The sequence below is a fragment of the Paroedura picta genome, chromosome 1 (assembly GCF_049243985.1).
Source record: "Paroedura picta isolate Pp20150507F chromosome 1, Ppicta_v3.0, whole genome shotgun sequence".
NCBI classification, from domain to species: Eukaryota; Metazoa; Chordata; class Lepidosauria; order Squamata; family Gekkonidae; genus Paroedura; species Paroedura picta.
This window is the reverse complement of record NC_135369.1, coordinates 66,495,682-66,509,043: the sequence shown is the minus strand read 5'-3', so window position 1 is coordinate 66,509,043 and position 13,362 is coordinate 66,495,682. Positions and strand designations below refer to the sequence as shown.

General features: G+C 42.4%; 1 protein-coding gene and 1 long non-coding RNA gene across 6 annotated transcripts in view; one reads left to right on the top strand and one right to left on the bottom strand.

Annotated features, from left to right (window-relative positions):
• LOC143839533 (uncharacterized) overlaps window positions 1–13,362 on the bottom strand; it is a 179,227-nt gene that overhangs the window by 39,511 nt on the left and 126,354 nt on the right. The gene's annotated exons all lie outside the window — the stretch shown is intronic.
• Window positions 1–13,362, top strand: part of BABAM2 (BRISC and BRCA1 A complex member 2) — a 201,928-nt gene that overhangs the window by 129,465 nt on the left and 59,101 nt on the right. For 4 of the 5 annotated variants that reach the window (XM_077341567.1, XM_077341539.1, XM_077341548.1 and 1 more), the window contains exons 8-10: window positions 5,431–5,530; window positions 10,850–10,920; window positions 12,589–12,671. In XM_077341567.1, the coding sequence (XP_077197682.1) occupies window positions 5,431–5,530; window positions 10,850–10,920; window positions 12,589–12,671 (254 nt within the window). The remainder of the gene's footprint in view (window positions 1–5,430; window positions 5,531–10,849; window positions 10,921–12,588; window positions 12,672–13,362) is intronic. The other variant, XM_077341574.1, reaches the window with a different exon arrangement.

Sequence of the window (13,362 nt, the reverse complement as noted above, 5' to 3'; positions counted from 1 at the left end):
ATGCCCAACATGAATGCCCTTTTCTCACTGCTGTAGCACACTGGGGTTGACATTTTCATTGAGCTATCTGCAGTGACCTCCAGGGCTCTTTCCCTCTCAGGCTTAGCAAACTCAGACCTCATTTGTGTACACTTAAATTTCTTTGTTCTATTGTGCATCACTGTACTCTTGCCTAAATTGAACTTCATTTCATAAAATTAAAACCTTTTAATAGCTGTGGAATACAGCTGAAGACAGGGTATTTTCTGCAATCTGATATTGTTATTTCCCTTTACTGTCTATTTTTTTCTTCTCTAGAGTTATTTCCTGGTTTTTGCAGATATTTATAAGTTGTGAAAAAAGCTTACTTTTCAGCTCATGGGATATTATTCAGTTGTTAGTTGTTAAACATGTTTTGTTTGTTTCAAAGCACATTATATTTGAAACTTCATAAATTTTAAAATTCCATATTATTTTGCCTTGCTTTAGTTTCATCATTGTTTAACAATGGCTTTCATCTCAGTGTATTAAGGGGAGCTTACTTGACTTTTGTATACTGAATTTATGATACTCTTGAGCAATTTCAGTGTCCTTGTAAAAGCTAAGGCATTTTCTCCCATTGTTTCTTTCTGTTATCAGAAGGTTGGGCTAATGGCTGCCATGGAGCTATTTGGAAGACCACTGAAATTAGAAATGTGGCCAGTTTGGGAAGCCACATTTGAACTGAATTAATGTGAGAGCTTCCCGTACTAAAAGATTTTTATATGGCTATCTTTAGAACGAGGGTATGTATATTATTATCTTCAGATGAAGATAGTTCTTAGAAAAAATGAGGACCCAAGATATGTCATGTTAGTGAATAGACTATAGGAGGAGGCACTCAGGGGTGGGACAGCTGAGTGGCACTTAAGCCATGAGACCAGCTCTTCCTCCAAGGCCTTACCAGAAAGATATTATGTGGAACAGATAGCCTGAAATTGAATTATCTCTGTCTCATGCGAATGGTAGGTTTAAACTGAATGTAGATCTTAGACGAAGAAGTTTGAAACTTCAATAGTCACAACAACAGCGACTGAATGCAAATTTTATTTCTCATAAACAACCAGGTGTGTTACAAGCTTGCAGCTCTGTGATTCCAATTACCTATACTTAAAACTCTGTCCATAGTACTGGGTACTACTTCTCAAAATAAATGTATCATAGATGAAAAGATCTGTGAGTGCTGTGGAGGTCTTAAAAACCACAGGAAATCTTCTATACTAAGACTCTGGTCATATGGTTCTATAGAAAAGATAACTAGCTCATAGTGTAAACCCATATATCCCATCAAAGATCACAAGTTTTGTTTAGGGTACCAGTTAGCTATAGCTAATATTAGCTGTAGCCTGCTACCTCTTTTTTCAAAAGCTGAATATAATTAATTATTCTGTATATGCCACCTGTCATTGGTATTCATTAAATACCATTGTTGTTGTTGTTAGGTACAAAGTCGTGTCCAACCCATCACGACCCCATGGACAATGATCCTCTAGGCCTTCCTGTCCTCTATCATTCCCCGGAGTCCATTTAAGTTTGCACCTACTGCTTCAGTGACTCCATCCAGCCACCTCATTCTCTATCGTCCCCTTCTTCTTTTGCCCTCAATCGCTCCCAGCATTAGGCTCTTCTCCAGGGAGTCCTTCCTTCTCATGAGGTGGTCAAAGTATTTGAGTTTCATTAAATATCATAACATTATAGTTATTGGAAGCTCCCAAAGAATTCCAGTTAACTGAAGCTTAGAAGTAGGCTATTCCTAGTTCTGAAACAGAAGTTAATTGGCATACTTGGCCATAATCCTGTGTTGTAAAATTAGTTTAAAATGTATTGATCTCTGGGTTAAGAAAAAATGTTAAATGTTTTTACTCATTTTATCTTCTCACCAGGTCTACAGATTAATGTGAGAGATAGCCAGTTGCCAAAAATCAACAAGATATCCCTGAGCATGGCCTTGAAACAGCCTCTCCCACAGCCAAACCCATCACTGAAACCATAGTTCCATAGTATAACACAAACTAAAATAATAGTTATATATATTTAATTTTCTATACTTGGAATCCCCCTTCAAGGATCGCTACCTTGCCGTGGCAAGGGGGCTTGCGTAGTTCAGTGAAGCTATGAGCTATGCCGTGCAGGGCCACCCAAGACGGACAGGTCATAGCTGAGAGCTCTGACAAAAAGTGATCCACTGGAGAAGGAAATGGCAAACCACTCCAGTATCTTTGCCATGAAAACTCTACGGACAGTTCCAAAAGGCAAAATGATATGACCCCGGAAGATGAGCCCCTCAGGTCGGAAGGTGTCCAATATGCTACTGGGGATGAGCAGACTGCTAGTACGAGTAGCGCCAAAATGAATGAAGCGACTGGGCCAAAGCCGAAAGGACGCTCAGTTGTGGAAGTAACTGGTGGCGAAAAGACAGTCCGATGCTGTAAAGATTTTTATACCATAGGAACCTGGAACGCCAGATCCATGAATCAAGGCAAGCTGGACGTGGTTAAACAAGAAATGACAAGACTGAACATCAACATTTTAGGAATCAGTGAACTCAAATGGACAGGAATGGGTGAATTTAATTCAGATGACCACCAGGTATACTACTGTGGACAAGAATCTCGCAGAAGAAATGGAGTAGCCTTCATAATCAATGAAGTAGGAAAAGCAGTCTTGGGATACAATCCCCAAAATGGCAGAATGATCTCAGTTCGAATCCAAGGCAAACCATTCAACATCACAGTGATCCAGGTCTATGCCCCAACCACTGCTGCTGAAGAGGATGAAGTTGATCAGTTCTATGAAGTCCTTCAACACCTTATAGAAGCAACGCCAAAAAATTATGTGCTTATCATCATGGGGGATTGGAATGCTAACGTAGGAAGCCAAAAGATAACCGGGATAACAGGCAAGTTTGGCCTTGGAGCACAAAATGAAGCAGGGCACAGGCTGGTAGAATTCTGTCAAGATAATACAATGGTCATAGCAAACACCCGTTTCCAACAACCCAAGAGACGACTCTACACATGGACATCATCAGACGGTCAACACAGAAATCAGATTGACTATGTGCTCTGCAGTCAAAGATGGAGAAGTTCTATACAGTCAATAAAATCAAGACCAAGAGCTGATTGTGGTTCAGATCATCAGCTTCTTGTTGCAACATTTAGGCTTAAATTGAAGAAAGTAGGGAAAAGCACTAGGCCACTCAGATATGAACTAAATCATATCCCGGACGAATATACAGTAGAGGTGACAAATAGATTTAAGGAATTAGATCTGATAGAGTGCCTGAGGAACTATGGATGGAGGTTCGCAACATTGTACAAGAGGTAGCAACTAAAACCATCCCAAAGAAAAAAAACCCAAGAAATCAAAATGGCTGTCTGAGGAAGCTTTACAAATAGCTAAGGAGAGAAGGGAAGTGAAAGGCAGGGGAGAAAGAGAAAGATACACCCAATTGAATGCAGAATTCCAGAGAAAAGCTAGAAGAGATAAGAATGCCTTCTTAAATGAACAGTGTAAACAAATAGAAGAAAACAGTAGAATGGGGAGGACCAGAGATCTTTTCAAGAAAATTGGAGATATGAAGAGAACGTTTCATGCAAAGATGTCTATGATAAGGGACCAAAATGGTAGGGACCTCACAGAAGCAGATGAGATTAAACAAAGGTGGCAAAATTATACAGAAGAACTATACAAGAGCGAGCTCAACATCCCTGATGACCACAATGGGGTAGTCACTGACCTGGAGCCAGACATCCTGGAATGTGAAGTCAAATGGGCCTTAGGAAGTCTGGGCAACAATAAAGCTAGTGGTGGTGACAGCATTCTAGTTGAACTATTCAAAATCTTAAAGGATGATGCAGTAAAAGTGCTACACTCAATATGCCAGCAAATTTGGAAAACTCAAAAATGGCCACAGGATTGGAAAAGGTCAGTTTACATTCCAATCCCAAAGAAGGGCAATGCCAAAGAATGTTCAAACTACCGCACCATTGCACTCATTTCTCATGCTAGCAAAGTTATCCTCAAGATCCTACAAGCTAGGCTCCAGCAATATGTGGACCGAGAACTTCCAGAAGTACAGGCAGGATTTCGAAGAGGCAGAGGAACTAGAGATCAAATTGCCAACATACGCTGGATCATGGAGAAAGCTAGGGAGTTCCAGAAGAACATCTACTTCTGCTTAATTGACTATGCTAAAGCCTTTGATTGTGTGGAGCACAACAAATTGTGGCAAGTTCTTAAAGAGATGGGAATACCAGAGCATCTTATTTGTCTCTTGAGAAATTTATATGCAGGTCAAGAAGCAACAGTGAGAACTGAACATGAAATCACTGATTGGTTCAAAATTGAGAAAGGAGTTCGGCAAGGCTGTATACTGTTGCCTTGCCTATTTAACTTGTATGCGGATCACATCATGAGAAAGGTGGGATTAGAGGAGTCACAAATTGGGATTAAGATTGCAGGGAGAAATATCAACAACCTTAGATATGCAGATGATACCACTCTAATGGCAGAAAGTGAAGAGGAACTAAAGAGCCTGTTGATGCAGGTGAAGGAGGAGAGTGCAAAAGTTGGCTTGAAACTCAACATCAAGAAAACAAAGATCATGGTATCCGGCCCTCTCAATTCCTGGCAAATAGATGGGGAAGAAATGGAGATAGTGACAGATTTTATTTTCCTGGGCTCCAAGATCACTGCAGATGGGAACTGCAGCAACGAAATTAAAAGACACTTGCTCCTGGGGAGGAAAGCTATGTCAAATCTAGACAGCATCCTAAAAAGCAGACGCATCACCCTGCCAACAAAAGTGCGTTTAGTCAAGGCTATGGTCTTCCCAGTTGCAATGTATGGTTGCGAAAGTTGGACCATAAGGAAGGCCGAGCGTCAAAGAATTGAGGCTTTTGAACTCTGGTGCTGGAGAAGACTCTTGCGAGTCCCTTGGACTGCAAGGCGAACAAACCGGTCAGTCCTAGAGGAGATGAGCCCTGACTGCTCTTTAGAAGGCCAGATCCTGAAGATGAAACTCAAATACTTTGGCCACCTCATGAGAAGGAAGGACTCCCTGGAGAAGAGCCTAATGCTGGGAGCGATCGAGGGCAAAAGAAGAAGGGTATGACAGAGAATGAGGTGGCTGGATGGAGTCACTGAAGAAGTAGGTGCAAATTTAAATGGATTCCGGGGAATGGTAGAGGACAGGAAGGCCTGGAGGATCATTGTCCATGGGGTCGTGTTGGGTCGGACACAACTTCGCACATAACAACAACATACATGGAATAATACTAATAATTGTAGTGTGAAATATGCATGATACTGATATATTCAGAAATCCCAATTTTGTATATTTAATGTCATTTTAATAGGATGAAATGTTAGTATGGCATTATCCAATGAATCCATTACCATTTTTTCTAGTGCTCTTGGAGGATCTTCTGCTCTGCATATTCCTGCTTTTCCAGGTGGAGGCTGTCTCATTGATTATGTGCCCCAAGTATGCCAACTGTTAACCAATAAGGTAGTTACTTTTTCATATTGAATGGTTCCATGAAAGTGCTATTAAGATGAAGACCGGAATGTTAAAAGTTGGTCTATTAATTTCAGGACCCAAGACAAATTTTGGCATGGTTGAGTTGTTAACATTGCGTGCTGCGTTACAAAATTCTTTTTTTTTTTTTAAACTGTGCAAACCTAAGCAGATTGACAACTTTTTACTTCAGTTGAAGTCAGTGTGCTTAGGAGGAGGTAAGTGTGCTTAGGACTACATGGCTAAAAGCAATTTCTAATACAATGTGGGAGCTTTCTTTTCAAAACAGAAAAAGTAAAATACCCATTGAATGCACTTGAACCCCTGAACAGCCGAAAAGATACCCCTCTGGATTCCAGAGGGCTTTTGTAGCATGGATCTGTGAAGTTCTTTTTGTTGTGGCTCACTACTTGTTGCTTTAATTTTTTAAGTATTCACATTTTCAAAGCTGCCATTATTTTTTTACCTTTGTTAAACTTACTAGTTTATCATCTTTGTTTTTTCTATTCCAATAGTAATATTTTAGATCCCACATAAAGCTTTCAAAAGAAGCATTTCTTCCTAAATTGAAATAGGTCCAATTTTATAAATAGAATTATTTCATTTCAAGAGGGTGTAACATAGCTCTTAGCACTGATTGTATCATGGTTATTTCAAGTAATTTAGTGCAGCTGTTTGCCAACCAAGGTAATCCAACATTAACGCAGCCAATACAAACAAAGTGAATAATTTATTTCTTTCAGCCAGTGTGAGGCATAGCAAGTAAGTTGCTATTCTGTTAAATTAATGGGAGATTTTGGAGGAACGACATGCAGAATATTCGTAGCAACTTAACACTGCAGTAGCGTCATATTTTGAGACGTTGTGCTAGCATTGTAATTAGAATTGTCTAGCCTGAGCACTAACAGACTGGCATAGTATGTCTCGGAGTTATGCAATAGGTGTATATCATTGTCTTTTTCATAACGAAAATGTGTTGAATGATTTCTTATGCAAATTTACTTGAATGGATAGTCTTTAATATCTAACTTGCACTTTTCAGATATGTCAAATTTAGCAGTGCTAGCTATATAATCTATTGTGAAGAAATAAATGGATTTGTTTCTTTCCTTTATCATTAAGGTCATATAACCAAAGATCTTGGGCATAAAACCAGTATAGCAAAACAGAGCAAAACAGACTAACCAACATAATAAAACATGACAGAACAAGCAAGAAGACAAAGTACGAAATCAAGTAAAATACATGTGTCTCATAAAAAGTCCAGAACATATTGGAGAATAAGATATAATAGTGGACATACAATTTCTCATATAATTTCTCATAAAAGAAATAAAAGGCAGCACGATAGTACTTGTTTTAGCAGCATTTTAAGTAGATCAGAATTATCAAATGTTTTGCCACAGACTGAGTTATTTCTGGATTGATTTCTGCTAGCTAGGGAGCTAGGGGTGTGCAGGTTTTTTTTAATCCAGTATTTTTTTGTTTGGGTTTATTGGACCTGAAAAAATTGCTATTTCCAGAAAATCCTGGATCCCAGTACAGGTCTAGTATTCAGATCTAGGTTTTCTGATTGCAGGCAAACACAGGTAATTTCTACCCACCTGAGTTTGTCAGAATAGCAGTCTGAAGTCCAGATACCGATTAGACCAAACACACAGCTTCAAGGTTCAATGGGAAATCCAAGAGCAGAGTTCAAAAGCACAATCTGAGACAAGGGAATCAGTCCAAGATGCAGGCTGCAAGATCAGAAACTAATAGACATCTTGCTTCCATACAACCACTCCCTTGTTGACTGATTTTAAATATCATAATGAGGACCTTGGCTCTGGTCCTGCAAACACTCCTCTTCATCATTGATGTGGAGCTGGTGCTGTGTTGCCAACCTAGTACTACACCTTCTGCCTCGCAATTCCCTCCTTATCTGCCTCACAATTCCCTCTTACACTGCTCCTGGTGGCCGGGGAGATGAACAGGCTGACAGATTACTCTGTGGCCAACTCAGGGATGAGAGGTATTGTATTGGTACTTGGCTGCAGATTTGGGTCTGGGTTCTCAGAGGTTGGATCCTTCTGCAGTGTCTCTATCACTGGCTGTAACTCTGGGTCAAGTCTGCTGGCTACCGCTTCCTCAGAAGAGTCTTCTGCATCACTTAGCTCTACGTGAGCTGGCTGACCCATGACACTGGGATTTAAGGGAAAGTAAAAAAAAATTCAGGTCCAGTAGATCCAGGAAAAAAACTATATATATATTTTAAAAAACAGCGTGATCTTGGAGTTGGCTTGAGTTCTCCTGCAGCCTGGTTTAAACCATGCTACAGGAGAAGCCATCTCCAGGATCTGTGTTGAGCTGTTTGCAATCTCTCCATGGCACACAGATCCTGGCTGGATACCATCTCCTGCCTTCAGGCTTAAATCGGGCTGCAAGTGAAACCAGACCCAGGATCTGCATGCCACCAAGAGCAATCTCCTCATGGCACGTAGCTCCCAGCTGATGTGGCTTCTCCTACAGCTCAGTTTAAACTGCACTGCAGGAGAATCCAAACCCAAGATCTGCATGCCACCAGGAGCAATCTCCCCATGGTGCATAGATCCCAGCTGATATGGCTTCTCTTGCAGCTTAGTTTAAACTGCACTGCAGGAGAAGCCATTACAAGGTTCTGTGGGCCATAGGGAGATTCTGGCAAGGATGGCTTCTTTTGCAGAAGTCAGACTCAGGATCTGTGTGCCACTGACCTATTATGCACAGCAGCAGGTGCTCCGGTGGGGTAGCATGCGCTGCTGCATCCAGAGAACGCACGGGAGAAGGACTCCCCCAGCGTTCGCAGATCGCCCCAAAATGATGCACACAACATCGGGGCTGGGAGGGCCCACTGCATGGTGCAGCAGCAGAGGAGGAGTGGAGGGCATTCCCCCCCTCCGCATGCTGGCAGGAGAGTGACATGCCGTTCTCCTGCCATCATGGGGGTGGGAGAATGCCTTGGTCAGCTCTGCAGCTCTGTGAAGCTGACAGGGGTGTTTGGTGTCCCTGCAGGGACACCGACAGTTGGGGGAGGAGCCGGACCTAAATCCCGGCGCTTCCGTTATGCATAGGCTGGCTCAGCAGGGCCGCGGATGGTGACCGTGGCTTCACACGGAACACAGAAGTATTCACATTCTCTTACCGTGGGCTGTCTAGGGCCCTTATCCGGGCCTGGGCCGGGTTTGTGTTTGCGTCATGCGCAATCAGGGATTGTGCATGACGTCATGCACAATCAGGGATTAGCCCTGCTGCCCTGCCATCACCACGCTACCTACCCAGTGCATAATTGGTCACTGGGAGCAGATCCGGGCTGAGATGGTTTCTCCCGCAATGTAGTTTAAATTGGGGTTCAGGAAAAGGAATCAAAGGAACAGTCTGTTCTCCTGGCACAGTTGATCCTTGGGCAGGCTTTTGCTTTTTTTGGGGGGGGGGGATATTTTTGGTTCAGGTAGATCTGAATGTACATCCTTAATCTAGACTAAATAGGGATAATCCTGAGAGCTCTGGGGACAGTCCATTGATCACCAAATAGTAAAAGATGATCTACAGCCTTTAATGCACCAGTTACACAACTACAGAAATAGTCTGAACATGGAATTTTAGCCAAGTGTTCTCTCAATTCTACAGTCTGCTGGACATTCATTCAATCTGATGAACACACAAATGCACCAATGGATAGTATTCCATATGAAGTAACAGTCAGAGGGATCAGAATCCCTAGTTCAGAAATGAAGCATAAACTAAACTGATTTGTTGTTCTTTTATGCTTAATATATAGGCTTGGATCCACTAGAGTGTTTCCACAGATGGAAGGATTTCCATGTGCATAACATCACTTTATTGTCTCTTGCAAATCTCCCTGAAATGTTGCCTCTGGGGTTTCATTCATGGAACATTTCAAGCTACAGCAAGAGGCAAGAAAGTGTTCCTTCGATGGAAATCTTTCCATTTGCAGAGATGCTCCAGTGGATGTAACCTGTTTTTATAATTTGTACTAGGAATAAAGCCCATTGTAGTGAGAATACAATGGGCGCTAGCAGGCGCTCCACGTTGTCGGGGGGCACTGGCAGGGGTCCGTGGAAGCGGCCCTGTACCGTGCGGCAGCAACAGGCCCCCCGAGTGGGTAGAAAGGGAGAAGGGTGGCAGAGGTGCCGCATCGGCAGCGGCGCGTAGTCGGGGAGGGATCCCGGAGGCAGAGGGAGGAAGACGCAAGGGCAGCGTGAGAGCAGATAGCTTACCGTTGCGAGCAGCCATTCTGGAGGGCAGGCGGCAGCTCGGTGTCGTCATAGTCGTGGCGGTGGGCAGCAACAGGAGGTAAGAAGGGAGGCCGTGGGCTGCTGGGGCAACTCATCGGGGGCGTCCTGATGTCGCCAGGGAAGGTAGAGGGCGGGCGGCGGCTCGTCGGGGGGGTTGTTGGTACGTGGCACCATTTTGGAGGGCAGTCCAGTCGTTCCGCGGCTCACCGCCGGCCTCCCGATGTCGGAGTGGGGTGGGTGGCTCGTCGGCGGGCTCTTGGGCTGCGTGGCAATGTTGGAGGGTGGGGCGCAACGGTGGCGAGCGCAGTTTGAGGCGGCGAGGTAGGAGCGAGGATCGTAGTCAGGGAAGGGCATTCGCTGGGCGGCGGGGAAGCATTTCTCCCCGAGCCCAGGGAAGTGGGGCGAGCTTCCTCCCTGGCGGTCATCCGGGCAGGATGGCAGCTCGGGAGGAGTGGAGTCTGTGGCGCGGCCTTCAGGGAACAAGCCAAGTGTCCAATGGGAAGGCGCGCTTTGGACACTTGGCCCTGGAGTGGGAGGGCTCCTGATTCGCTCCTTTGAGTGGCACTCCAGGGCCAAGTGTCCAATTGGGAGGCGCACAAAGCCAGCTCACATTCGCTCCTCCGAGTTTTTATCCCAGACAGAGCCTGCCCTAACTCCTCCCCAACAGCCCTTACTCTTTTATTTAATCCGCTCCGCAAGAGCGGATTAAAGATATGTTTATGAGTGTGTTTAATCTACAAATTCTAGTTGGTAATTTGAGTCTAGATTGGGTATTCCAGAATACTCGAAGAGGGAAAATCAGTATTAATATAGAGCACGCTAACCACTGGATTGGATCCTGTCAATCTCTTCCATTGATGCTCAACTCAGAAGGTCTTCTGATGTTGCAGGAGGCTTTTCTGCCAGTGGAGAAAGAAACTGAGACCCAGTCCTTGCTCCAGAGAATAAGGTTTCCAGTTCACATTCAAAAATGTGCTTTAAGCATCTGCTTATTCGTCATGTATTCATTCATTTCCTCTTCTTTCTTTAATAGGTACAGTATGTTATTCAAGGTTACCATAAAAGAAGAGAATATATTGCAGCATTTCTTAGTCATTTCGGAACGTAAGTCTTCTTCCATCAATTTTTAATGGAGTATAACTTAAAAAAAAAATTAAACCCGCCAAGGTAGCTAATCCTGCAATAAAAGCCAAGTTATGATTACTTCAGGTATATCCTGCTGATTTCAATGGGACTGTTCTAAATGTCTGGGACCCTGGTCAGCAACTTAAGGAAATTAAATTCATCCTTCTTTGTACAGTTTGCTGCAAAAAACATGTAATCAGTAGTATTGCTGTTGGCATTCACAGGGAAATTTAGTTGGAATTCAGCTTAGAGGACACCACATCTATTATGCATCAGTTCTGGCAGGTTAATTCTGTTCCTTTAATTCCCACAAAGTAATCCCCAAAAAATGTCTTCCTTTATAAAATAATTACATCAAAAAGTTTACAAACAACGGTTAAGAAAAATCAGTGTATGAATGAATGGACACCATCCAAAAGAGTACCTATTTAACCGGTACTCGTTGTTTTGGTTATTGATGTGAACTAAGGTAGGGCGCTTCGGGCTCTGAAGGACCCAACCTTAACTAATTTGTACCTAATATACTGGCTTGCTTGGCAAGAAACTGTTTGGTTTTGGATGTTTTCTTTTTTTTACACATTACTGTCTCAGTTGAAGATAAGATGTGTTAACGCAGATAGCCAGAACTACATTTTTATTCACAGAACAGTATAGCATGTTGGAAGCAAGATGTGTTATGGTAGTGAAATGTAGATATACTTCCAAATGTAAAGTGGAATTTGTGGAGAAATCTGTCACATTTTTTATCTCACTTTTGCCCCCAAGGAGCTCTGGATGACCTCAATCATCCTCCCCCTTTCATTTTACCCTTCTAGCAACCCTGTGAGGAAGGGATTCTGTAAAGTTGCCTTCATAGTCTTTACCCAGTTTTTGTCTGACATTGTGATCGCTACATCATTCACTACTGAAATCTCTGTCCATCCAGCCAACTAAAGTTTCAAAAACTCTTAAGGCTGGAATATCTCTTTAGACCCCAAGTTGAAGTTTGTGATTGTGTAAATGATTGTTAGATCTGTGGCAAAATTTGGGCTACCTTTTCACCGTAGGCATTTTGGCTGGGGGTCGTTCCAGTCCGCCTCTATATGTATATAGTGTTTTTTTTGTTATCTAAGCAATGGGTTTTTTTGCAAATGACGGTTCTGAGGGAGAGGGAGGGAAAGGAAAGGAAATTGGGATAAAGTAACTATTGATCTGTGTTATTATTTATTTATGTGTTATTATTTATTATATTTATTTATTATAATATATTTATTATATTTATTGACTGCTGCTCTCAGGCCATCCAACTCATGACATTTTACAACAATAAAACATAATAACTGATAAAATCATTAACATAATCCATCTCCTTCTACGTGTGCAGTTATAAGAACTGTACATCCTGTAGCTTGTGCACTCAAGTTGCAGGGACACTGTTAACTAATTGTAAGTGGTGCCATTACAATTGTAGGCTGGTTATTATGCTGAATGTTTGGTACTATTTGTGCCTAGCTGAGACAAAGGGCTAAATTATGCCATATGATAATCCTTACATGCAAACGTACATTCATGGGAAGGCATGGATTATGGTGCCCTTATTCTAATCCATTGATGTGTTTCAGTTTTAATGATAAATAGTTAGAACCTTTTTATTTCCTATTTTCATAGTGGCGTGGTAGAATATGATGCTGAAGGTTTCACAAAGCTCACCCTGTTGCTGATGTGGAAAGATTTTTGCTTCCTTGTTCACAGTGAGTAGTTATTTGCCTTGGGCACAAATGTCTAACCTCTTGAAGGCAAAACATTCAAAAGGGAATAAACACAATTACAGGAGCCTTTTAAATGTTTGGGCTATTTTTATTCTATGTTTATGTATTTTTGATGTGGCCTTCACATTTGCAAAATCCTACCTGCAGTCTGAAAAAGAAGAGATTTGTATAAATTTATATAAATTAGCAACATTCCTTCAGTCTTCAAAAAGACTGCTCCAAGAACTTGTAGGAAGATCACAGTTTGACATAAAAACATAGAATCATAGAATAAGAGTTGGAAGGGACCTCATGGGTCATCTAGTCCAACCCCCTGCACTATGCAGGACACTCACATCCCAATCGCTCATCTACTGTAACCTGCCACCCCTTTGCCTTCAAAGAATCAGCCTCTCCATCAGATGGCTATCTAACCTCTGTTTAAAAATTTCCAAAGATGGGGAACCCACCACCTCCCGAGAAAGCCTGTTCCACTGAGAAACCACTCTAACTGTCAGGAACTTCTTCTGGATGTTTAGAGGGAATTTCTGTTGAATTAATGTCATCCCATTGGTTCTGGTCTGTCCCACTGGGGCAAGAGAGAACAATTCTGCTCCATCCTCCATATGGCACCCTTTTAAATACTTGAAAATGGTTATCAGATCCCTTCTCAGACATCTCTGTAGACTAAACA